General features: G+C 56.0%; 1 protein-coding gene across 1 annotated transcript in view; it reads right to left on the bottom strand.

The window, feature by feature from the left end:
* The window catches only part of Sh3bp4 (SH3 domain binding protein 4), a 67,841-nt gene that overhangs the window by 5,344 nt on the left and 38,717 nt on the right, over positions 1 to 23,780 (bottom strand). Inside the window, exons 2-3 of the mRNA XM_042678807.1 lie at positions 7,766 to 8,007; positions 1,947 to 4,300 (exon numbers count right to left, since the gene is read on the bottom strand). Coding sequence (XP_042534741.1) covers positions 1,947 to 4,300; positions 7,766 to 7,883 — 2,472 coding nt within the window. The 5' untranslated portion in view covers positions 7,884 to 8,007. The remainder of the gene's footprint in view (positions 1 to 1,946; positions 4,301 to 7,765; positions 8,008 to 23,780) is intronic.

The raw sequence follows: 23,780 nt of genomic DNA, 5'->3' as shown, positions 1-23,780 counted from the left end.
GATGGGCTCTTTCATCCACCACTTCCCACAGTTCTTCTCCATGAAGAATGTCTTCAGTGGGGCAAGAACAAGAATCAAGCACACAAGACCAGTCCTGATTCAAGCAAGCCTGGTGAGGACTTCCTGCAGGCCCCCCTCCCACCCCCCCTGCCCCCGGCCCGGGCCAAGAATGAGGTGCAGAGCCAGCCAGGGGCACTAGCTTGTTTCACCAGGGCCTGACACTGGACCCAACACCTGAGAAGATGCCATGCTGGCAGCACTGTCCTGTGACATGAATGGCATTTCTAGTGATAGGGTAAATCAGCTGTGGTTTTGGGCATTTGCTGACCATTAAAATACACCTGACATGGTCAGCTACTCCTAGGACCCGGAAAGTCACACTGTCCCAGGTGAGTTCCAGTCAAGACAGGTTTCATTTCCTCCTCACGCAGAGGGAGATGGAGGGGCTCAGAGGGACACAGGACCCCCCACTGCTAACCAAAAAATCCTCCATCTTCAATTTGGGTAAGAAGAATCTGTTCCTAGAAGCCTTTCAAGGGTGTGAGCAAGAACGTCATGGCCGGGAGGGGCTGCTTCATTGCGCAGCTCTCGCACTCAAGGTGAGCGCTTTTTTCCAGCTGCGGGAGGAAAGAGTTGATACAATCGATATCGTTTATGTTCTATGAAAGCACTTAATTCACAATCAATGAAGAATGACAGACCAAGGGTCTCCCAGGAACATTACCCCTGCCTATGGAGCTGGCTCCGGCCACAGTTCTGGAATTTTCTTTACAGGAGAGCCAGGAAGTGAACCCTGAGCTGGATGCAGGTGCTGGCTCAGGGAAGGGCCATCCTGCTGGAGGGCCCGGGCAGATCCCCTGTGGCCCTTTCTCATTTGCAGCCTCACCCTGAGGAAACCACAGCCACCAAGGCCTCCCCCCGGGACCTCCGGGTTGTCAAGATTACACTTCTAATGGCCCCTTCTGGCTCTGTCTCCTCCCCATTGGGTAATTTCAAGTCTGTCTATCCCATACTCTGCCATGTTTTCACATTCTGCTCCCTACCTGGCTGCAAGGTGGCTCTTTGTACATACACACTCCCAGGTGCCCAGGCACAGCTGAGATGTGTGTGTGTGCGCGTGCATGCACGTGTGCGTGCACGTGTGCGAGCCTCAGGGGTTCATCTGCGTTGTCTCACAGACACCCCAACACCCTGGCTCTTTCACCCCAGTTACTTTCACTCATCCAGACTGGAAGGTGAGGAGGGAGCGGCAGGCGGCTGAGGCTCTGAGAGCTGCATCCCACCAGATAGGCACAGGATGAGCCAGGAGGCGTGCCATAAGGTCACCCAGGTGTCCACGGGAGCCAGAGGGGTCCCCACGATGGGATGGGGCCGCATCTACTCCGTCTGACCCCGAGTATCTGCAGAGCACCACCGTCAGTGGCTGTGGCCCGCGGGAGGCAGGACCCAGGCCACCAGGCTGCTGGGAGCACGTGCTTGTGTGGCCAGCGCGTGTCCTGCGGTGGACACCCCATCCAGCTCAGCTCTTAGACCTCTAGCTCGTGTTGTACAGCCGGAGCGATGGCTATCATCGCCTGGCAAGGGGAGGAGGCACCGTGGCAGATGCCACGCTTCTGTTGGAAGCACCAGGTAAGACTAGATAAGAACTCACATCAAGTAAGACCAAGAGTTGGGCAAGAGGTTCTCACCTCTTCTTCACAGATGGTTCTAAAATTGGATGTTCTAAAATCTGCACCAAAATCAGAAGTGGCCCAAGGGCAGGCCCTGCTGTGCCCATGTCCCTGCGCCCATCCGTGGAGCTCAGAGATGCACAGGGAAGAGGTCAGCATGAGCCCAAGGACCTCCACCAAGACTCTGGCCCCAGGAGCCGGCCCAGCCCCGATCCCGTAAGCCGGGAAGCTTCAAGGAGCCCGGGCCTGGAGTTGCATGCCTGCTGGGGCACTCACCATCACGAGCTCTTTCTGGAAGGACTTGCGGTCTCTGTTGTCGGGGTTGTTACAATCCTCCTTCAGCTTTTCCAGGACAGAGGCCACCCGCTCCGGCTCGCTGTCCAGATCTGCCCGGCAGAAGAAGGTGAGCGGCTGGCTGACGTAGCCCAGGGCGTCCGCAAAGGCGCGCCAGCTGCTGATGTTCTCCATGAGCAGGGTGCGCACGGAGGCGTAGATGTAGGTGAGAAACTTGCACGGCCGGAGGATCTGCTCCAGCAGCACCGACGTGCTCAGCTCGGGCCCCGACAGCAGGCAGGGCCTGGCCTTGCCCACCACCAGCACGTTCTTGGTGTGCACCAGGCCCACCTTGCCCTGGTAGTAGCCGATGTACCACTCCTTGGTCCACAGCTGCCCCTTCAGCCTGATGCGCTCCTCGCTGAGCAGCGCGACTACGTCGCCCTTCTTGTACTCCAGCAGGTAGTGGTTCTTGTTCTGCCGGACCACCGTCTTGAGCAGCTTGCCGAACTTGAGGCTGGACACGGGGCGGTCCTGGAACGTCGGGTACTTGGTGGTGGCGGCAAACGGGGACAGGATGATCTTCCCCACCTCATTCTTCTTGAGAAACCTCCTCTGCCCAGACGGCTTGATGGCACTCTTGGGTGGGGGCTGAGGCGTCTGGACGCAGAACTGAGTAAGGATGGCCTCCTGGTCGTCCTTCACCTGCACCCTCAGGGTGAAGTCGGACAGCTCGTTGGGGTTCTGGGACGTGATGGGGAAGATGAGGCGGCTCACCTTGCCCAGCTTCATCTGGAAGCCTCTCACCATCTTGGCCTGCTCGCCGGCCTTGACCTCGTAGTTGGTCATGTTGGAGAACATGCAGACTTTGAGGTCCTGGGGCCTGGACAAGATGAACTGGTGCTTGCCCCACAGCTGCAGTGCTACGGGGGCCGGGCCGGGGGCCTGCCGGGTGACCTCGCTGACCAAGAGGGTCTTGGGGGCACAGTCATGCCCGAAAATGGTCACCACCGTCTTGAACGACGGGTGGATGTGTTTGGGCCCGTAAAGCCCCACCGTGACCCTCTTGTTGATGAAGTCCCACACAGAGGACGGGTAGAGGATGTTCGGGCCGTGGGCGACGATGGCCAGGTACATGCAGGGCTCGAGGTTGTGCAGGTGCACCTGGATGGTGTCCCCGTAGCTGTAGGCCAGGGGTATGGACGCGTACGGCCCTTCCTTCGTGTCGCTCCTCAGGCACTGCAGGCCCACCGTGCTTTTGCTGAAAATGTCGCCTTTCACCTCGGCCGAGACCTTCATCTCCAGGATGATGAAGGTGTGCACTTCGAGGTTGCTCAGCTTCACCTCCACGACGGGGCTGATGCTGCTGGAGCGGTCACTGTTCAGCTCCAGCGGGGGGTCCAGCAGCGCCCTCATGGAGATCTGCTGGGTCTCCCCAGGGGCCACGTGGCCCTCGGGCACGCGGATGGTGATGTTGGTGTCCGGGAGCTGCACGGCGCCTCCCGAGCTGTCCAGCTTGCACACGATGTTGGTCTCCACTGCTTGGGTCTGGCCCCATCCAGGGCTTTGGCCCAGCAGGTCCAAGTCGTGGCATGACCGGGCTAGCTTGCGGTGGTTCAACCAGGCAGTTCGAAAGTCCTCCCGGCTCTGGAATTGCTCGGGAGCAGGAGACTTCAAGCCTGTAAAGAAGCTGGATGCGGTGGGAATGTCTGACTTGGCTTGCAGGACAGACAGCTCCGACAGACTGTAGGAACGTTTGCTTCTGAAGAACGGGTTGTCCCGGTTCACCGGCTGCTCCGCCTGGAACCCATTTGTGGCTGGGAGCTCGTCGAAGATATTGCCGGTGCTGTTGGTGGTGACTGAGCTGGACGCAGTAAACGACGGTGTGCCAGTATCGAATAGCAGCAAATCCACAGTGGTTTTAGCATTGGATTCCTCAAAGCTGGGCGGCACGTTCCCATTGAGAAATGGGTTTGTTTGGACCCCGTTCCAGAAAGGGTTATTACTGTAGGCTTTACCTGATCCTTTCTGGTCGTCTGTCCATGCCCCAAGAAGATCTAGCTCCTTGGCAACTTCGTCTGGGCTGTCTGGAAGATTGTCGATCATACCGCTGTCACTCAGTGTTGAGTTCCGATAGTTTAAGGGCTGCACGTAGGAGGAAGGGATATAGCCCATTTCGGTGGTGTTGTGCGCGTACCACCATTCCCCGCCTGAGGTATCCAAGACGTAGAGATGGTCACCCTTGGAGAACTTCAGGGTGGTGAAGTTGGTTGGGCAATAGTCCTTGATTGCAATCACTTCCTTTGCGTTTCCAAAAGGCGTGGGGTTGTCGACTAGCAAGGCACTGGGGGAAGGCACTGGGAAAACAGAAAGAGACGTGTGAGGGAGGCCCCACTCATGAGGACCACGGAGGACTTCCAAGGAGGAAGAGGGGAAGACGGGGAAACGAGAAGCAGGTAGCACTGAGATGGAAGGGGCCGCTAAATAAAAACCAAGACGAACTGCTTTATGAACTTCACCTGGCTCTGTGGTTACCTTGTCACTTTCCAACTTAATCACGGGGCAGAAGGACCAGAGTCCTCAGACCACTGAAGAAAGGCAAATTGGCATGATAGGACAGTTCACATCTCCCTTGGTTCTGAACATCTTGTTTCAACCGCACTTTTCATGATTGATTTCTAGTATTGCTAGTACTAGTGTTATCAAGTTCAGAGTTATTAGTCTGTGGAGAGAGAGGCTGGAAGCCGGATTCTTAGGCTACACTCTGCACGTAGCTAGGGAATGGCAGTGAGTCCTGAGCCAGTTCCAGGCTCTTTCAGCAGGGAACGGAGGGATGTAGGGGCAGGTCCCTACATTAAGTTTCCCCATTCAACCTGTTCTCAGCAAAGCGTCTCTTTAGGTGAGTGGTGATTTTTGAGGGTAGTCTCTTCACCTTTCTGACAAGATCACTCACAGTGATGGCGGGACTGTCCACGCAGTTTGGTAGCCAGAGGTTTATGTCTGGTGATGGGTCACATCTGAACCACTATGGAAGCAGTCTGAAAATCCTACCACTTTCCAAAAATGGGTCAGGTTCATTTATACTGCTTACTATTAAACCATGGATGTTACCAATATAACCCAAGAAGAGTAAGTTTTGAGAAATAGTAAGGTGTGTGGAATATTCTGGTTCCCGCCCACGTGTGGAGGCTCTGAGGATGGAGAGCTCCTGGGGAAGCGGCCTCGGCCTGGCCGGGGGAAGACCCCTGCCTCCACAGCCTTGCTCACATCTAGAAGCAAGCAAGCAAGCTTATTTTATTTTTCACGTTGTTTTTGCAAACAAGTGGATGGAATTTTTGGCTGAACCACCACATCTACATCCAGCCTAATAGGCCATTAAGTTCACAATCAGCCGATGCTATCTAGTTGGCCATCCAAAAAAACCTGATTCGCCGATTCACTTTTATTTGATTGTGGAATATTAGAATCGAAGTGGGCATGGGTGGCCCCTATAATTTTAGTTACTCAGGAGGCTGAGCCCTGGAGGACTGAAGTTTGAAGTTAGACTAAGCAGAAAAGTCCACAAGATTTCATCTCCAAAAAAGAACCAACAAAACCAGGCTGGTGGTACAGCTCAGGTGGTAGAGTGCCAGCAAAGTAAGCAGTGAATCCCGGGGAAAAAATAATAAAATCTATTTCTTTGGTAGCATCTTAGGAAGAGTTTCTATTCAGTGCCACTCACTAGGTGATGCAGAGAACATCGTGGTGGTGGTGGGAGGGTGGGGGGGGGGGGGGGGGAGGAAGGGAGGCTTCTGGGTCCTGACTCCTGAAGAATCAGGCCAAGCCCTGGCTGCATTGTTGGCCCCTGCATCTGAGATCACTAGACCTGAGCTTGCGTCCAGGCCCTCCACGACACGTGAACATGACAGTCCAGTTTTCTTCCTGATGGAGAAAAGCATCTTTCTTCAGCAGACTGCAGTGAGTGAGGTTTAACGAGGGATCAAGTGCTTGGTGTAATGATGCCAAAATGTCACCTGAAGACAAACACGTCTGTCCCCTGCTAATTCCATTTTCTGCTCAGCACCCAGTGCGGAGAGGCAAAGGTAGCTGTCCTCTCTACCCCTGAATTCCAACCAAGATGGAACCATCTGGTCGGGGACCCAGCGCAGACTCTCTCCAGACTTCCTGGTCACGGCACAAAACCCGGGTGTGAGGCACGGCGGCCTGGGAACAAGGCCTCGATTTATTTATGGCCAGCTGTTACCCAGGCAGACGAAGTCAGGAGTGGCATTTTGAGGTCTTAAGGACCACCTTGCGGGGAAGGGACCCTAGACTCTCTCAGCTGCCTGGTTAAGCGGAATTCTGGTTTACATCACTTGCCTCAAAAAGAGGGGAGAGAGGCAGGAAGGCAAAGAAAGGAGAGAGACTGTGCTTTGGAGGCCTTTGTGGGTGTCGCTTGCTGAGCCCCAAGAATGGGCTTCAGGAAAAATTATGGAAAGAAGATCTGGGTCAGGCTGAGGTCCAGTAATGGAAACCACTTAGATTGCTGACACATTTACTGGAGAGCAAATTAAAAGTAACTGAGAATTAGTGAGTAAAGGCCTGTTAGAATTTCTCCACAGTGACATCTTGTTCTGCTCCCCAGAATAATTACTTTCCTTTCAGTAATACTTTAAAATTAAAAGAAAAACAAAGCAATTAAGCATGCTTTGTGTATCGCCTAAAATGTATCAATGCCCATTATCATTTTAGTTTTACACGACAGAAGAATGAGGAGGTTTTACTTAGAATTCCAAGCACTTGTCTCCGAATGGAAGTGGTGACACAGCTCAAACAGGGTTCAGGTTCACCCAGGGGAGAAGGCCCTCCCTTCTTCCCTCTGTCCCTCCCGCTCCTTGTCCTTCCCTCCTGCAGCCCCTCCCCCCCAAGAAGGGGATGGTGGTGTGAATTCTGTCCTGGACCATGCGCATCACCAACCACTACCACACCCAGAGGCACAGAATCCTGGGGCTTGAACTCAAGGCTGGGCGCTGTCCCTGAGCTTCTGTCTCTGACCTTTTTATTCAAGACTGGCACTCTACCACTTGAGCCACAGTGCCACTTCCAGCTTTTTCTGAGTCGTTTACTGCCTGGGCTGGCTTTGAACCACAATCCTTGGATACCTCCTAAGTAGTTAGGTTTTCGGATGTGAGCCACCGGCACCCAGCAGCGGCCTTGATTTTAACACAAGAACCGCCGGGGGGTGTTAGGAAGTTCAGTGTGCTGGTAACGTGGCTGCTGCTGTCCTGGCTGCCCACGCCACCGGGAGAGCACGCGAGATGACAAGGCCTCGCGAGGCCTGGGCCCACCTAAGAGTCTGAAAGATGGCTTTCTCACCAACGCAGCTTGGTGAGGGTGCTGGAGAAAGCCATGCAGCCAGGGGTTGGAGCCACGGCTGTGTTGGTGAAACGGCACTGGAGTCCAGCCACGTCTCCTCATTCACCCACTCTCCTCATCCACCCACGTCTGTGGCTGCTTTCGAGCTTTAATGGCAGCACTGAGCAGTGGCGACAGATCTGAAACTAGGAAAAGGCTTGGAATATTTTCTGCTCTGGTGGCTCCCAGCCTCCTTCCTCTCTTCTCCACTGTCTTTCCCTAGCCTAGATGTCTCCACCACCAGGCTCCTTATCTAAGCTACAGAAAGAAGGTGATTCCTACCAAGGGCGCCACTCACACGCTCCTCCAGCACACCAACCATCAAGCCATGTGGCTCTTGTTCCAGGGAGGACAAGGTGTCGAGGACTGGGGCGCAGAGAGCCCACGCTGTCCCATGCCCTGAGCCAGTGGTGTGGTCAGGAGCTCACCTTTGACTTCATTAAAGCTCGTTTCTGAGAAGCCCTCGCTCAGGTCGATCAGGGTCCCCTCTGACTTGCACCGGGGGAGGATGTTGGAGTTGGCCGCTCGGATCCGCTGGGCTGCCATCCTGACACTCCGGGCCGTGAGGTGCTAGGGTTTCATGTCTCTTCCTCCACAATTCCAGCAGCCGAGGCTTCGGTCTCAAGCAGCCATGTGGCACAGTGGTGTCCACGTGGCAGTGCGCTTGTATCTGAAAGGACAGGAGAAAGATGAAAGGAGGCGGGAATTCTCTTTCTTTTGAGCCATCACAATGAAGAGAGCTGTTTCATGTCTCCGGGCCCGGGAGTGGAGGGGCACGGTCCCCAGCCTCTGTGGTCCCCTTGGTTCCGCAGGTTCGGATGCACAGCTGCGTTTCCGGGGGCACGATGGAGTTCGTGAAAGGTGTCCCAGCACCTGGCCAGGCACTTGGCACATTCAGGAGGATACCAGCGACTGTGCGGCCTGCACTGCCCGCCCCCCTTCCCCCCCCTCCCCCCCCCTCCCCCTGCCCAGGTCTGTTGGGAAGTGGCCAGTCTCATGTGTGGAGCAGCTGTGGGTGACTCAGCGCCCCACAGCATCCATCAACACCCCACCACACAATTTGCTCTGGAGGTCTGGCCGCAAAGGCCAGCAGGAGCTCCCTGCTCACTCTCCACTGTACTCGCTCATGGACTCCAAGCAAGCAAACAGCACAGACATGATCTACAAGGGCCACAAGGCTTCTGATGTGTGCTTGAACACAAAAGCCAGTGGGAGGTGTCAGGTGCTTGGGACATAAGCATTATTTTGGGAGTCAGGAATTCTGGACACCAATAAAATGATTGGTTTGGAGCAGACCCTGTGCCGGGGCCCAAAATCAGGGCACAGGAATGGACGAGAACTAATTTAAACATGAGATTTCTGCACACTCTCAGCAGAAACAGGCAGATGCTAGCTCGTCCTGCTGGGGCTGGTGAAACAGACCTGACCACGTCTGCTGTCCTACCTCCCAAGGAATGTGCTGCGTGAATGTCCCATGTCTGGCCAAGAGAAACCATTTTGTGCAAAGTTAAAAAAAAAAAAGTCTAGCTGGGTGCTGGTGGCTCATGCCTATAATACTAGCTACTAAGGAGGCTGAGATCTGAGAATGGTGGTTCAAAGCTAGCCTGGGGCAGGAAAGTCCATGAGACTCTTATCTCCAATAAGCCACTCAGAAAACTGCAAGTGGCGCTGTGGCTCAAGTGGTAGAGCGCTCACCTTGAGCGGAAGAGCTGAGGGACAGTGCCCAGGCCCAGAGTTCAAGCCCCACAACCACCACCACCAACAACAAAAGTCCAAATGGAAACACTAAAGAGGTGCTAATGCCAAGCTCCAAGGCCCTTTGTGGTCCTGGAAAGCCACCAGCGGGCCCTGCCCTCCCTAGTTCTCATGTATATGGGACTGGGTGCAGGGCACCTACTGGACCACAGAGGACTGTAGCTTCGGGTGGCACTGTGCACACTAGTGCTAACACAAGGGCAGGTCCTGGGGAGCCTGGCCAGCTGGGAAAGATGGAAGGCTGGGTGGGGCAGCTCTTTTCCTACAGACTTTCAGAAGCTACCGGTGGCAGTTCTCTTTGTCACAGGTTAGGAGAGCCTGAGAGGGCCTTGATGGTTTGGTGAGGGCCAGCTTTGTGGCCACTCTCCCTTGGGAGTCTTGTACAGAGGACCAGAGGCCTGGAGAAGCTGGCACGTGTCTGGATGGCGACTTTATCCCCTGGATAGGTAGTGGTGGCAGCGAGCTAGGCCAAGGTGCCGCTCAGCTTTCCTATCATCACGGGGGAGGAAGTGACGGTCAGCACGGCAGCGTGATCAGATTCTCTCAGTACCATGACAGGGCCGGAGTGAGGGCCAGGCCTTCGGGATAGGCAGACGGGCCTGAGCGACCTGGTGTTTTCAGGAGAGGAGAAGGCGCTCAGCCCGTCACAGGCCTGGGCCTGCGGGGAGTGAAGCTCGGTGTGTGTGTGTGGGGGGTGGGGTGGGGTGGGGGGGGCATTTACCGAACCTGCAGTCCCTGACAAACACCATGACACCTACAGAAGCGACTTCCACGTCCGAGCGATAGAACAGTCACCAGGTGCAGAGAGGCGAAGTGCTGGGTCAGCCCCCCTGGGCCCAGAATCTGTGCCAGGAATCAATGCGCTCGCACGCGGGGGCGGGGACCTTTGTCCCCGGTCAGTGTCCGGGGAAGTCCCCGAGCGCAGCCTGCTGTGGACAGGCTGCTGACACGATCCATGGATGGAGCCACGCCTCCGCCTTCACAGTGAGTGTCCACAGGCCCGTGGTGACCCCCCCTGCCCTCCTCCCCTCCCCCCGCCCCCCGCCAGGATGGTGTCACACAGCAAAGGGACGCGGTAGGCAGCCCCTGGCTGGAGGCCTCCCTCCTGCTGAGGCCCTCCCAGACTGGATGCGGTCAGGCTGAGAGCGAGGAGCAAGGCCCTGCACACCCATGCATCCTGTAGAACCGCCCCGTGCCTCTGTCCAGCACCCACAGTGGAATCCTCCGCTCTCGGGTGCTGCCTGCGGCTCGCCAGGCCTGGCTCACCCCCCACCAGCACCCGGGAAGCCCGATACCCTGGCCATACCACCCTCCTTCTGCCTCCTTACTATGAGTGGACTGTACTCGGGGACTGACTGACCGATCCCATGAGGCCTCGTCACGGCCCAATGAGAGCCCGGCACGCAGGCTGGGGGCGGCCACCTGGAACTCCTGTCCCCTGCCGTCTGCCCTGCAGATCCCTTCTCCCCCCCCAACTCAAGAGATCCCACCGCTGAGCATTCCCAGTTCTTCCCATCACTTACAGCCCCGGGTTCTCAAAGTCCTGCCAAGTCCCACCACTCCTGAAAGTCCTTCCCAAGCTGCTCTTACAGGTCAGCAGGCGCCGGCGGCTTACCTCTGCCATCCTAGCTACTCAGGAGGCTGAGATCTGAGAATTCTGGTGAAAATCCCGTGAGATTCTCATCTCCAAGTAAACATCAAAAACAGCTGGAAGCAGAACTGTGGCTCCGGTGGTAGAAGGCTAACCTTAAGTCTTTTTGCACAGGGCCAAGGGCAGGGTCTGCGTTCAAGCCCCAGGACCTGCCCCTGCAGCCAAGTCAGCTTCAGTCTACTGGGTCTCACCTGCGCCTCCAGGTCTGCTGCCTGACTTCCTGCCCCGCACAGCCACCCACCAGCAGCTGTAGAGCGAGGGCCTGGCCCCTGCAGTGCTGGGCCTGTCTGCCACGGCCCTGGGAACAGCCTAGCCCGATCCCCCGGCCTCCCCCTTCTCCCAGCTGGGCCGGCCCCTCCAGGCTCCTCAGGTTCTAGACTGACTCTTGCCACATTCCAGGGCCTCAGGTCCCGTTCTCCGGGCCACGCCCTGGGACCAATCCGGGATGCTCCAGGTGGGTCCTGAGTTCACAAAGCCCACTGCACTGTTCTGCCTATTTATGCACATGTTAGGAAATGTCCCACAGAAAGCATGTAAGAAACTCAGGACATGTGTCAGGACTGAGTGGGTAAGCAACTCAGAAAACCCCCTGAAGAGACAGGCCCTCCAGTGCTGGGGTGCTGGGCCCTCAAAGCTTGGGTGGACTGAGCTGGCACCTGCGAGGCTGACCGGTGGCCCTGGAGTCCACTTGCCCTGCGGGCTATCCTCCAGCACCTCTGGGGTGGCTACCTTCCCGGGGCGGACCCAACCTAGGGCTGGTCCTCCCTCCCAGGCAGCTCCACTCAGCCAGGCCAGACCCCGTCCTCTCCTGGTGTGTATGTGTGTCTGTCTCAGGCTCTCCCGGTCTGTCTGTCTGTCTCTCTCTCTTACACACACACACAGCTCTACCTTCAGAGCCTGAGCAGCCCCGCCAGCCCTTCTCAGCTTGTACACCACTGTCATCGCAGCTCAGTCACAGCGGTCAGCCCTGCTCACCGGCCTGCGTTCCTGGTGAGCTCTGGGTTCCTGCAGTCCACCTCTCCGTCAGCAGGCAGACGCCTCCGTGCTCCACCACCCAAAGACTTCCGAGCTTTTAGGACTTGACTTGCTTTTACACCTCCAGGCCCCTGCTCCTGCCATCTCTCCCTCCTTCTATCTGCCTCCTCATTCTCCTTGTAGTCTGGAGATAACATGCCTTTCCCACCACAGGGCCTTGGCACATGCTGTTACAGCAATGGAAGGCCCTGTCTCTGTGTTCCTTAGAACAGTCTCTGCTCAAAAGCAATACAATGGGAAAATCTTTCCCTTTTCCCCTATTTTTCTTTTTTCTTTTTTTTGGGTCCAGCAGTAGGGCCTGAACTCTGGGCCTGGGCGCTGTCCCTCAGCTCTTCAGCTCAAGGCTAGGGCTCTACCACTTGAGCCACAGTGACACTTCCAGATTTTTCTTTTTGCTTATGTGGTGCTGAGGAATCGAACCCAGGGCCTCAGGCATGCAAGGCAAGAGCTCTACCACTGAGCCACCTTCCCAGCCCTCCCCTATTTTTCTTACTCCCATGTAAGATTTATGAAGACTTGGTCTCTTCCCGCCTGCTGTGCTGAACTGGCATGCTGTTGGCTCCTAGATAGTGAATGATGAATGATGAATGAATGAATGAATGACCTAAAGGACAGAGCAGAGGGATTTTGGTGAGAAATCTTTTATGGAGCCAAATGGCTGCTATGGTGTAATTACACATGGCGGGGAGAGCTTCGCAACCCCATTCTCTTCTTGAAATTCAGGCAGGCGTTCCTGGAACGCTGGCAGCCAGCTGGGCAGGCACTCTGGATGACCGGATCAGCCCCGGCCCACGCGTGTGGGAGCCCTCCACGCCTCAGACCCCACCTTCTCCAGGCCCCACGCCCCTTTCCCAGAAAGGCCCCACATCCCGTCACCCTCCCTCCACGGGCACTATGTGGGGTGCACGTGTGCACACTGTGAGCCAGGGCACCAGCAAGAGCCCCCAGACCCCGGGGGGCGGGGCACGCAGGCTGCTCGTGGGCACCCCTCCCCAACATGACTTTCTCTCTCTCTCCATGTGGGATCGTACCTGTGGAGCATCCTGATGCATTCACGGCTTTTTCTCTGGGTGAGTTTCCACTCACTCTGTCAGAATTGGGGGTGTGTGCTCCAGAAAGTCATCCGGTTTCCAGGGCACCCCCTTAGAGGGCCACACACATCATGCTGGCCACCATGGCCTGAAGACCCCAACTTCTGAGGACTAGGAAGCCCCAGGAGTCTGTCTTCAAGACTACACCCAACTGGCCTGGGTACTGACCCAGTGGGGAGTCCCGTGTGGTGGCGCCCCGGGCTGGTCTCCTAGGCGTGGCACAGCAGGGAGTTCAGGGGCTCTGGCCCCCAGGAGGGCCAGCCCTGTCCCCGTCTGGGAGGACACCGCTTCCCGCCTGGAAACCTGCTCGCCGGAGCCCGTCTCTCCATGCACGCTCCACTTACCACCCCTGTGGCCCCCGAGGTGGCTGCTCCCTTCTGTGAGGACAGGGCCTGGGGTCCACGGGGCCCTGAGAGGCACCATTCTCCCACGTCAGTGCCCACGTGGAAAGAGTTTTCATAACACAGCTGGGCGCAGCTCGGGCTCCTGGCCCGAGAGGCCTGGCCCCCAGCGAGGTCTGGCCCCTCCCCCCCCCAGAGGTCTGGCCCCAAGGGAGGTGTGCGGGCAGAGCCACGCCCCCAGCACCTGGGACTGAGGGGGGGATCTCCCAGGCGTCCCATCCTCCTGAAGCAGGGCAGGCGGCCACCTGAGCTTCTAGGAACACAGCGCTGGGCTCAACAGAACAGAGGGGACAGAGAGGAATAGTGCCTTCCAAGAACACAAGGTTCCAGAAGAAGGAGCAGCTGCGTGTGCCCTGAGGGCCGGTGAGGGACTCACGCAGGCTCCAGGTCTGTCCACTCTGGTGAAGCCGGGACTCTAGGACAATGCAGTGGGGGCCGCGGGACTTCCCCGCTTTTGCTCTCTCTGCTATGGGATATGCAGTGTGAAAGTAAGAGAATTGGAGTTGGAGAACCAGGGAGGCACCAGGAGGATCAAGGGCGGGGGGGGGGGGGGGGGGGATGGGGGACGGGGATGGATCTTGGTTCGTACCCTGGCCTGGGTCTCCTGCCTGGCCTCCCCTGTCCACATGGCTCGCAGCTGTGGGCAGGGAGTGGGGGGGTGGGAGGATGGATCTTAGTCCATCCTGGGCCTGGGCCTCCTGCCTGGCCTCCCCTGTCCACATGGCTCGCAGCTGTGGGGGGGGGGGGGAATGGATCTTAGTCCATACCTGGCCTGGGCCTCCTGCCTGGCCTCCCCTGTCCACATGGCTCGCAGCTGTGGGCGGGGGGGGGGGGTCCCACACACCACACTGAGCCTGTCACTTCCTGCCTGGCCTCTCCTGCAGTCTGAACGTGACCCTGGTTCTCAGCTCCTATCCCCACACCCTCCCACTCTCGGCTTTCACTGATGTGCGCACCTCTGTGCGCGCTCCCTCTTCCTTGGACACACCCCGTCTCTGCATACACCTCATGCACTGCAACCACCCAAACCACAAGGGGAGAAAGGACTCACTCAGCCCCTGCCTTCCAGGTCCTAACCAGCCGGGAAGACAACACAAAGAGGGAGACATGCCAGGGACAGGCGCCGTCCTCTGTGGGACCGCGGCTGCCCAGAGACCACACGTTTGCTCAGTGCCACGCGTTCCAAGGTAGTTGCTGTTCACCTCCACCTCCTCTGTTCCACCACCCTGATCCAAAACCCGGGGCGAATTCAGAGATGAGCCCACCCAGACCTGCCCTGTCAGGGCCCACTGAGTGGCTCAGAGTAACGTCAGCTGCCCGCCTGACGCATGTCTGCGGTCTGCCCACGCCGAGCCATGTGGACGCCGGGCTGAGTGTGTGATACGGCTGAGGCACGTGGCCTACGAGGAGAATCATGTGATGGGTGGACACACTCCCAAGCGCCGGTCACCAGCCAGGGACCCAATTATCTTTGAAGTATAACAGTGGTGACCGAGGCTGGTCAGGCCTGGAGGCAGATTCCTCACTCACTCGACAGAGGAAGGAAGGGTCTGTGATGTCCGAACACTCGCCACGAATGTGCCACAGTCCTAAATAACCAAATAAGGAGGCAGAGGTAGCCTGCGCTGCATCGTGCCCTATCTCTAATACAGAAGCATGCGCATATATGTTTTGTTTTTAAAATAAACTCACTTGGTAACTGCCTTTAAAATGGAGTTTTCTAGTGCTACCCAAGACAGACCTGAAGTAGCCTTCCTGCACATGAACACACATGACTGTTTTGAGCTGGGCTTGGCCTCCACGTGGGAAGCACGGGCCTGGAAGGCACACTGGCCTGAGGCTTGAACTGCATGGGGGGGGGGGTGGGAGGATCCCTGAAGTTCTTCTGTGGGGCTCAAATTAAAATGGGGGGGGGGGGTTTCAGGCCAGCTAGAGGGGAGGGGCAGCGTCTCAGGCTTAATGCCGTATTAGGTCCTTCTGGGAGTCTCCGTACTCACACCCCACGGTTGAGGTCCATGTTCTGGGCAGGAATCTCACATCACAAACACAGGATTCCCAAGCCCAAGTTTGCCCTTTGCAGAGAGCAGAGTCAGCCACCAAATGGGGTGGAGCATGCATGCACACATGCACGTGGGCACACACACGTGTGCGCGCACACACGCAGTGGGCTGGCTGGCATCACAACCACACACTGCTTAGGCGGGGTGACACAGCGGTGGTGCCTTAGCTCGCTGGCTAAGTGTCTGCCTCCCACCTGACCGACCCGCAGCCACCGTGGACTGGAACCTTCTCCACGTTATCTACCAACCAACAGCATTCGGGGAGGATGGAATGGGTTTCACTAGACAGCTACGCTCCTGAATTACTGTCCAAGATACCTAGAGAGCAATAAACCAATTACAAATAAACGCACACGTCACTCCTGCTTATTAGGGGAATGAGACAGAACTGTTGGCTGTCTTCCCTCTCCAGTCCTCCCCAGGTACGCCTGTCTTTAAGAATCAGGGTTGTAGATAAGCTGTTTGCAGCGATACAGAACCAGACACACCTACTCTCCAGCACAGCAGCGGCAACACTCGAGCGCTTACAGCTCACTTCTTCACAGAACTGAACAGAATGAGAAATCCACACAGTATCCTATTAAGACTAAGTCTACAACTGTTTTTTAAACGTTTTAAATGTTTAAAATGCACATCTGACAGAGAAAGAAAGTTCTGCACAGAAGACTGGCTTTATTACCAGGTGGCAAAGGGAAGGTTTGTTTTTCCTTCTTTAGACTGTTCTAACTTTCTTTGAGCTACGTTCATTACAAACATTTAAATATGTATTTTATATCCTTGTTCCTAAACAGCAAGTTGTTTTTACCTTTGCAAGGCCATTTTCTGAGATGCCAGCAGCGTTGCTGTCTAAGGAGTTGATCCTGCATCTCATGCTCCTGTGAGGCCTGTAACCAGGGAGTGACCCTGGCGAGAGACCTGGATCCCAGGCAGCTCTGTGACTCAGGGCAAATCATTCTGCCATCTGTCGACACCTGCTCCTACGATTCCACTCTCAAGGGGACAGTGCCAGCTGACAGAAAGGGACCCAGGGGACCCAGCTCAAGAGAACCTTAGGCAGGAGCCAGGCTGGCCAACCTGGCCTCGTGGTCAGCAGAGGCAGGCCCTCCTTGGCCCAGCTTCTCCCGGATTCCCATGCTGCTATCAACAACCTCAGAGTGGCCGTCTTGATACCTATTTTCGCACTGGGGACTGTTTTCTTGGGATGGCTTTCCAGCAGATTCCAAAGCCTTGGCAGAGAGGCTTGGCAACTCACTGGACAGTAGTGAGTGTCCACTTCCCACCTTTAGCTGGAAGTTGGAGAAAAGCCTTGGCCATTAGGGAAGAGATTACCAGTCACCTCACCTGGCTTGTATCATTACTCAGACTTGGCTACGTAAGAATCAAATCGGAACCTCATCCACAACAGTGGTCCCAGGAGAGCGTGTCACCTGGTAATGTAACTCACAAAGGTCACTCCCCCAGTGACCCTGAGGTGTCTTGGTTTCATGCTTTGATGCACCATCAACGATGACATTTACCTTGTGACATATTTCTTAGAATGGGTCCTGTCACACAGCCATGTGGGATGGAACCGACAACATGTACTTCCTACCCCTGGACAGCCATTCTGCACCCTGTCCGGCTGCCCACGCTAACCCGCTTGCTGGCATGATAACGTCTCGGCCGAGCACACACATCAGTCTTTCCTGGGCTTTCTTCTTGAAGCACAGAAAGGCTTCCCTTAATGAAAAATTTGATAAACACACATCTGTTTCTTCTGATTTAAAATATGGGTTTGTACACTGACATTAATGTATAAAGGATTTATTTTGCATCTTGGTGAGGAGCTTCATACAATGAGCACAAAACTAAGATTACTCCTGCATGGAGTTCCTGAACATCGTATCTCCTTCTGACCAACGTGACAGCTTCTCACATTTTAATATCCTCCCTTCGCCAACCTGGACAGCGCTGCCTTGGGGATGTGCATGTTCTACCACTGGAGTCTGTTTTTTTGTGTATGTTGCATCAATAAGAACTGACATCGCTATACTATTTAATTTTTTTCCCTCCCTCCCTTCCTCTCGTGTGTGTGTGTGTGTGTGTGTGTGTGTGTGTGTGTGTGCGCACGTGTGCGCACGTGTGCGCCAGCACTGGAGCTCAAATTCGGGCCTTTGTGCTTTTGCTTGGCTTTTTGGCTCAAGGCTGGTGCCCTGTTCACTTAAGCCACACATTCACTTCCAGCCTTTTTTGCTAGAAATCAATTATATAATTAAGAGTCCCACAGACTTTTCTACCCTGGCTTGTTTTGAACTTTGAACCTCACATCTCAGCCTCCCGAGTAGCTAGGATTGCAGGCAAGCCTTTATTTAATTTTCTGTAAAGGGACAGAAAGTAAACTTTGGAGGCCAAATACTCTTTGTTGTAAAGACTCAATTCTGCTCTTATGGTCCAAAATGAGCCATAAATAGCAGTGAGCAAATATCTGTCATCATGTTCCAATAAAACTTCATTTATAAAACTGAAGCAGTGGGCTATAGTCTGCCACTCACTAGATCAAGGTGAAGGGCGTATGCAGCTGTCCTAAGTCTGGCTGACAAGCTCACAGCTCGGTATCCACTGCACTGGCGGCCCTTTCTAGCCAGAGAAGTCTTCCAGGACTAAATTCTAAGTGTGAGATTAGATATTGCCCCTGGGCATGCTGTCTCATCTTCCTCTTCCATTTTCAGGGAGTTACTGATAGAAAAAAAGAAAGTTGTTGACTTCCATATCTAGGCATTTCAAACTCCGTAACAAAACTCGTGTTTAGAGCAGCCCATGAGCAGTGGTACCTTCTGTTCTTCCTCTGCTTCCCGGCATGCCGCCCAGCCCGGCATCTTTGTGGCATGCCAGCTGTCCTGGGTGTCACAGCCACTGTGGGGCCTCCTCTCCTTCCCAGAGTCGCAACCCCGGTCCGCCCGTGCTGCGCCCCCTCAGCAGCACGGCCTGCACCCCTGCTCCCCCTGCCAGTCACCTGGTCAGCAGCCGACCCCAAAGATCATGTGTAACATTTCTTCCAAACAGAACACGTCCCTTGCTTTCCCTTCTTTTTAGCTGTTCTTTAAAAAAAAAAAACAAATGGGGGGCTGGGAAGGTGGCTCAGTGGTAGAGCACTTGCCTTGCATGCATGAGGCCCTGGGTTTGATTCCTCAGCACCACGTAAGCAGAAAAAAGCCGGAAATGGTGCTGTGGCTCAAGTGGTAGAGAACTTGCCTTGAGCTGAAGAGCTGAGGGACAGCGCCCAGGCCCAGAGTTCAGGTCCCATGACTGACAAACAAACAAACAAACAAATGGGGGGGGGGGCTGGGGGAGAAGGATGGAAGGGGCGACGCTGATCGGGAAGTATGGTGTTCATTCATAACCTGTGGATCGTGACCTCTTTGTACAATAGTAAAGTCATAAGAAAAAAATAATGTCCTTTAAAAAAGTAAGAGACAAATCTTTAGGATTCATGCAGCCTGGGAATGCTGCACCTCAGACCCCTCATCTGGAGAGATGAGCTGCTGGATGACAAGACCTGCTCCAGCCTGATCTCCGGCTGACCCCGGCTTCCCCTGACCATGCGCTGTGCATTTACAGAAGCTCTGAAGGGCAGGCTGGCTGGTGTGGTGCTTAGGACGGTCCATCCCGTCTGGTCCTGCTCTGCCTGAGACACCCTGGGACCTCAGGCTGCCCCCCGCCGAGCACAGCAAACACTTCACACAAATACCTACAGGAAAAGACTTCACCTCCCCAAACCCTACCCTCATCAGGGGCTCCTCTCGCTGCCCTGACTCATGGGCTGGGATCTGCTCCCTGCCTCTGGCCATCACAGGACACACACCTGGGCAATGCCTCCTGGGTAGAGACTCCTCAACCAGGGCTTCTTGCCTCCCACTCTGTGGGTACCACGTGCGTGCCCATCCTCTCCACACTCTCCCTGTGGGTACCACGTGCGTGTCCACCCTCTCCACACTTTCCCTGTGGGTACCACGTGCATATCCACCCTCTCCACACTCTCCCTGTGGATACCACCTGCGTGTCCACCCTCTCCACACTCTCCCTGTGGATACCACGTGCGTGCCCACCCTCTCCACACTCTCCCTGTGGGTACCACGTGCGTGTCCACCCTCTCCACACTCTCCCTGTGGGTACCACGTGCGTGCCCACCCTCTCCACACTCTCCCTGTGGGTACCACCTGCGTGTCCACCCTCTCCACACTCTCCCTGTGGGTACCACCTGCGTGTCCACCCTCTCCACACTCTCCCTGTGGGTACCACCTGCGTGTCCACCCTCTCCACACTCTCCCTGTGGATACCACGTGCATATCCACCCTCTCCACACTCTCCCTGTGGGTACCACCTGCGTGTCCACCCTCTTCACACTCTCCCTGTGGGTACCACGTGCATATCCACCCTCTCCACACTCTCCCTGTGGGTACCACGTGCGTGTCCACCCTCTCCACACTCTCCCTGTGGATACCACCTGCGTGTCCACCCTCTTCACACTCTCCCTGTGGGTACCACGTGCATATCCACCCTCTCCACACTCTCCCTGTGGATACCATGTGCGTGCCCACCCTCTCCACACTCTCCCTGTGGGTACCACCTGTGTGTCCACCCTCTCCACACTCTCCCTGTGGATACCACCTGTGTGTCCACCCTCTCCACACTCTCCCTGTGGGTACCACGTGCGTGTCCACCCTCTCCACACTCTCCCTGTGGGTACCACGTGCGTGTCCATCCTCTCCACACTCTCCCTGTGGATACCACGTGCGTGTCCATCCTCTCCACACTCTCCCTGTGGGTACCACGTGCGTGTCCACCCTCTCCACACTCTCCCTGTGGGTACCACGTGCATGTCCACACTCTCCACACTCTCCCTGTGGGTACCACGTGCATGTCCATCCTCTCCACACTCTCCCTGTGGGTACCACGTGCATATCCACCCTCTCCACACTCTCCCTGTGGATACCACGTGCATATCCACCCTCTCCACACTCTCCCTGTGGGTACCACATGTGTGCCCATCCTCTCCACACTCTCCCTGTGGATACCACGTGCATATCCACCCTCTCCACACTCTCCCTGTGGGTACCACCTGCGTGTCCACCCTCTCCACACTGCCAGTGGCCCCGCGGCCTCTCATCCTCTCAGATCAGGTCTCCTGACAGCTGGGGCCAGGCAATTGTGGGCTGGTTCACAGCCAGCTCTGATCTCCAACTCACTACATACCAGCAGCCCTGGACCCCTGTCCCTGGAGCCCCTCTTTTTCTCCTATATGGCCATATGTAACCTGCCAGTGGAGTCTGGGCTGCTTCATCCCTGTGGTGCCCCAAACGGGGGTGCTGCACACCTCCCTTGAGCCCAGTGTGTCCACCGCCACCGCCCCCTCCCCCCCTTGCGCTTAGAGCATCAGCGAGGTGCAGAGCGGGGTCTCTACACAGGCACATCGTCTGCAGCAGCACCTTGGATGGGCAGTGCTCCTGAACCACGCTGCAGCTTTTTAGGGTGCTCCACCATGCACCCCTCCCTGTCTCTGTTACATCCAATACTACTGAGATTCCAACACATACACACACATACACAAGCCAAGCTTCGCACACTTCCAGAACATTCTTCTCTAAGGTTCAAACTGCTGGGCCTTCGTCTGATCTTGCTCTGTACATACCTGAGGGATGAGTCTGACGCTGGCTGGCTGCGGGTAATTACAGCTCTATGCCCTGGCGTGATTGCACAACACCTTGCTAGGTCGCCTAGGAGCCAGGCGGAGGCACTGAATGGCGCAGCGCAGCGAGCCTTGCAGCTCACTGCACAAGATGCTCACGCTATCTGTGTGCTGGTTCACTACAAACCAGGAGTGGAGGCGGGCAGGAGACAGCAAGACCGCAGGACGAGACAGTGTTCCTAAGCACTGTGCGCACAACCAAGGGAAGCTCTTCTCCCATAAGTTTAGGCAAAACCAAACTCCTGTTGGGCCTAACAGGATATTTCGCTACAGCAGGATAGACACCAGCCCAGGGAATGACAGCAAGGTAAGCAGACATCCGACCGCCACCATGCTGAAAGTGAGCCCAGGCCTTCTGCAGGGCACAGCCAGGAATGGAGGGAGATGCATGCCAGGGAGAAAACCACATGGACGGTAAGGTCTACAAATATCACCTCTTCTCAACCCGTCCACGGCCGTTTTATGCCTTCTGGCACACACCAAATCTCACTTCTACTGATGCATGCAGAGACAGTAACAATCAGGGAACAGAAAAGCTGTTTGGAAACATTCATTTTGCCGTCTTCTCTGACAGGCTGATCACCCGCAGCCTGTGATAAGCAGGCTTGGTGCACTGGTGAGGATGTAACGTGTCCGCGCACTGCACCGCCTCCAGCCCCAGGGCCGACCATGGGTCAGCTTTGTTCTGCACAGTCCTCGTCTTCCATGCTGAGCCTCGGTGAAGCACTCCATCACCAAGACCATCTTCCTCCTTGGACTTCAGTGGGGTGCGGATGAGCGGCTGGCACAGCTGGGGACTGGAGTGCGTGTGCACGCACTCAGAGGAAGCCGGGTGGACGTGGACACCGGGTGACAGCACCCGGGCCGTGGGCCGGCTGGGCAGGTGAAGAGGGAAGCCGTGTATGGCTGGCCTCCAGTAGGATGCAGGGGTCACGACCCCCGGCCTCGCTCACACACCAAGTGGGCGCATGCAATGGCTTCTTTAGGTTGACAGGCATTTTAGTGGAACATGGGGAAGTGCAGCAACTCTGTCTCAATTTAATGGACGCCATGGAATGGGGTCATAACCGTCCTTGTGCATGGAGCCGATGGCAGGATTGGTCATTTGGTGGCTACTCGGGGTTATGGGCTGTGGCTGCTGATTGCTGACCTGGGCTAGGTGCAGGTGTCCCACAGACCCGTTCAGGGTCCAGGCCCTTCCGTCTCGCCTCAGCTGGCTGTCCATGGTGCTCTGAGCAGCCAGCACCCGGGGGCTCCTGTGTGTCGGCCGAGGGAAAGCTGCTGAAGTCCACGGATATGTCTTAAGCCAGCAAGCTGCTCCAAGCAGACATGGAGACTGTGGGCTCCGGCCCTGCTTTGCTCTAACTGGACTTGGTCTCCTTACTGTTTAACTGCTGGCTTTTCCAACTGCATTAGGAGCTCTGGGCCAGCAGGGTCTGTGTCGGCCCTGCAGCTCCCCGGAGCCCACCATGGGGCCTGGACCACGCTGTCAGTCTCTGAGGAAGCCGTCATGGCTTCCTGTGGATGAATGGAGAGAGACTGCTTCTGTACACAGCCTTCTCTGCTCTGTCCCAGGCCAGGCCCCTGTCCTGACAATGAAGGGCAGTCACACAGGTTTCACAGGTAGGTTCCAAGTGCTGTGAGGAGCAGGCAGAAAGTAAGACCAGAGCTCGACGCGATGCCAGCGGCAGGCACGATCTGTGATGAAAGCCATACACAGTGATGGACACCGCAAGCCACTCTGTGAGCTCAGTGGTGCCCCACAAAAGGCGTGCCCAGGTCCTCACTCCTGGCCCTGGTGGCTGTGACCTCCCCTGTCTGGAAATAGGGTCTTTTTGGATGTGACCAAGTTCGGAGAGATCGTATTTAATTAGGACAGGCCCTATGTCTGCTTGCTGGTGTCCTTTTAAGAAAAGGGACCTTTAGATACAGAGACACAGGGAGAGGATGGCTGTGTGGGAGAAGAACCCAGAGTTTCTCAGCCACTGCCAAAAGCCAGGGAGAGGCAGCGGTGCAAGGGCGGGCTGCCCAGGACGCCCTGGGGGAGCAGGCCGCCCTGACCGCTGCTGGCCTTCACACCGGGAGAGAACAAACGTGCAGAGGTTGAGCTGTGACTGGGTAGCTGAGGGGCTCTAGGACCTACCCTTCTGTCTACCTTAAAAAGTTGTACGGATTGTACCGACAAGGAAACAGTCCGCAGTGTGATATAAACCATAAACCATTTTCCCAGTTTTTTCCATAGGGCTGGGGTCGCTTGAAGATAAGGGGCGGTGGGAGGGAGGTCACTTAGTTTTTAGAGCCTCATGAATGTTAACACAGACACTTGGCCACCAAGCCACACAGCAGCCCCACTGTCATTTGTGATAGTCCTAGGAAACTGTACTATCCTCAGGGCTCCATGTGCTGAGTCATTTAAACACCACAGCAAGGCTATGTGGTAACAGACCATCACCTCCATTTTACAGAGAAGGAAACTGAGGCACAGAAGCCAAGCTACTTGTCCAAGGCTTCCCAGCCTCTGCACAGTAGGGTTTTAAATTCCTGCAGGGCCTCTGCCTGCCCCTCCCACTCTGCCCAGGCAGACCAGGCCCAGCACAAGGAGGTCAAGGCCAGAGGGCCCAGGGAAGGGGAAAGAGCAGCCCTGCCAGGCATCCCTAGCGCTACCCAGAGGAGGCTGGTGGTCCACTGTTGATTCCAAGGGCCCTGAGGGGCGTGAGAGGCTGGC

Source organism: Dipodomys spectabilis, unplaced genomic scaffold (assembly GCF_019054845.1).
Source record: "Dipodomys spectabilis isolate Male_0828 unplaced genomic scaffold, ASM1905484v1 ptg000049l, whole genome shotgun sequence".
Classification (NCBI taxonomy): Eukaryota; Metazoa; Chordata; class Mammalia; order Rodentia; family Heteromyidae; genus Dipodomys; species Dipodomys spectabilis.
Note: the sequence above shows the minus strand (reverse complement) of the source record. Positions and strands in the feature narration are given on the sequence as shown.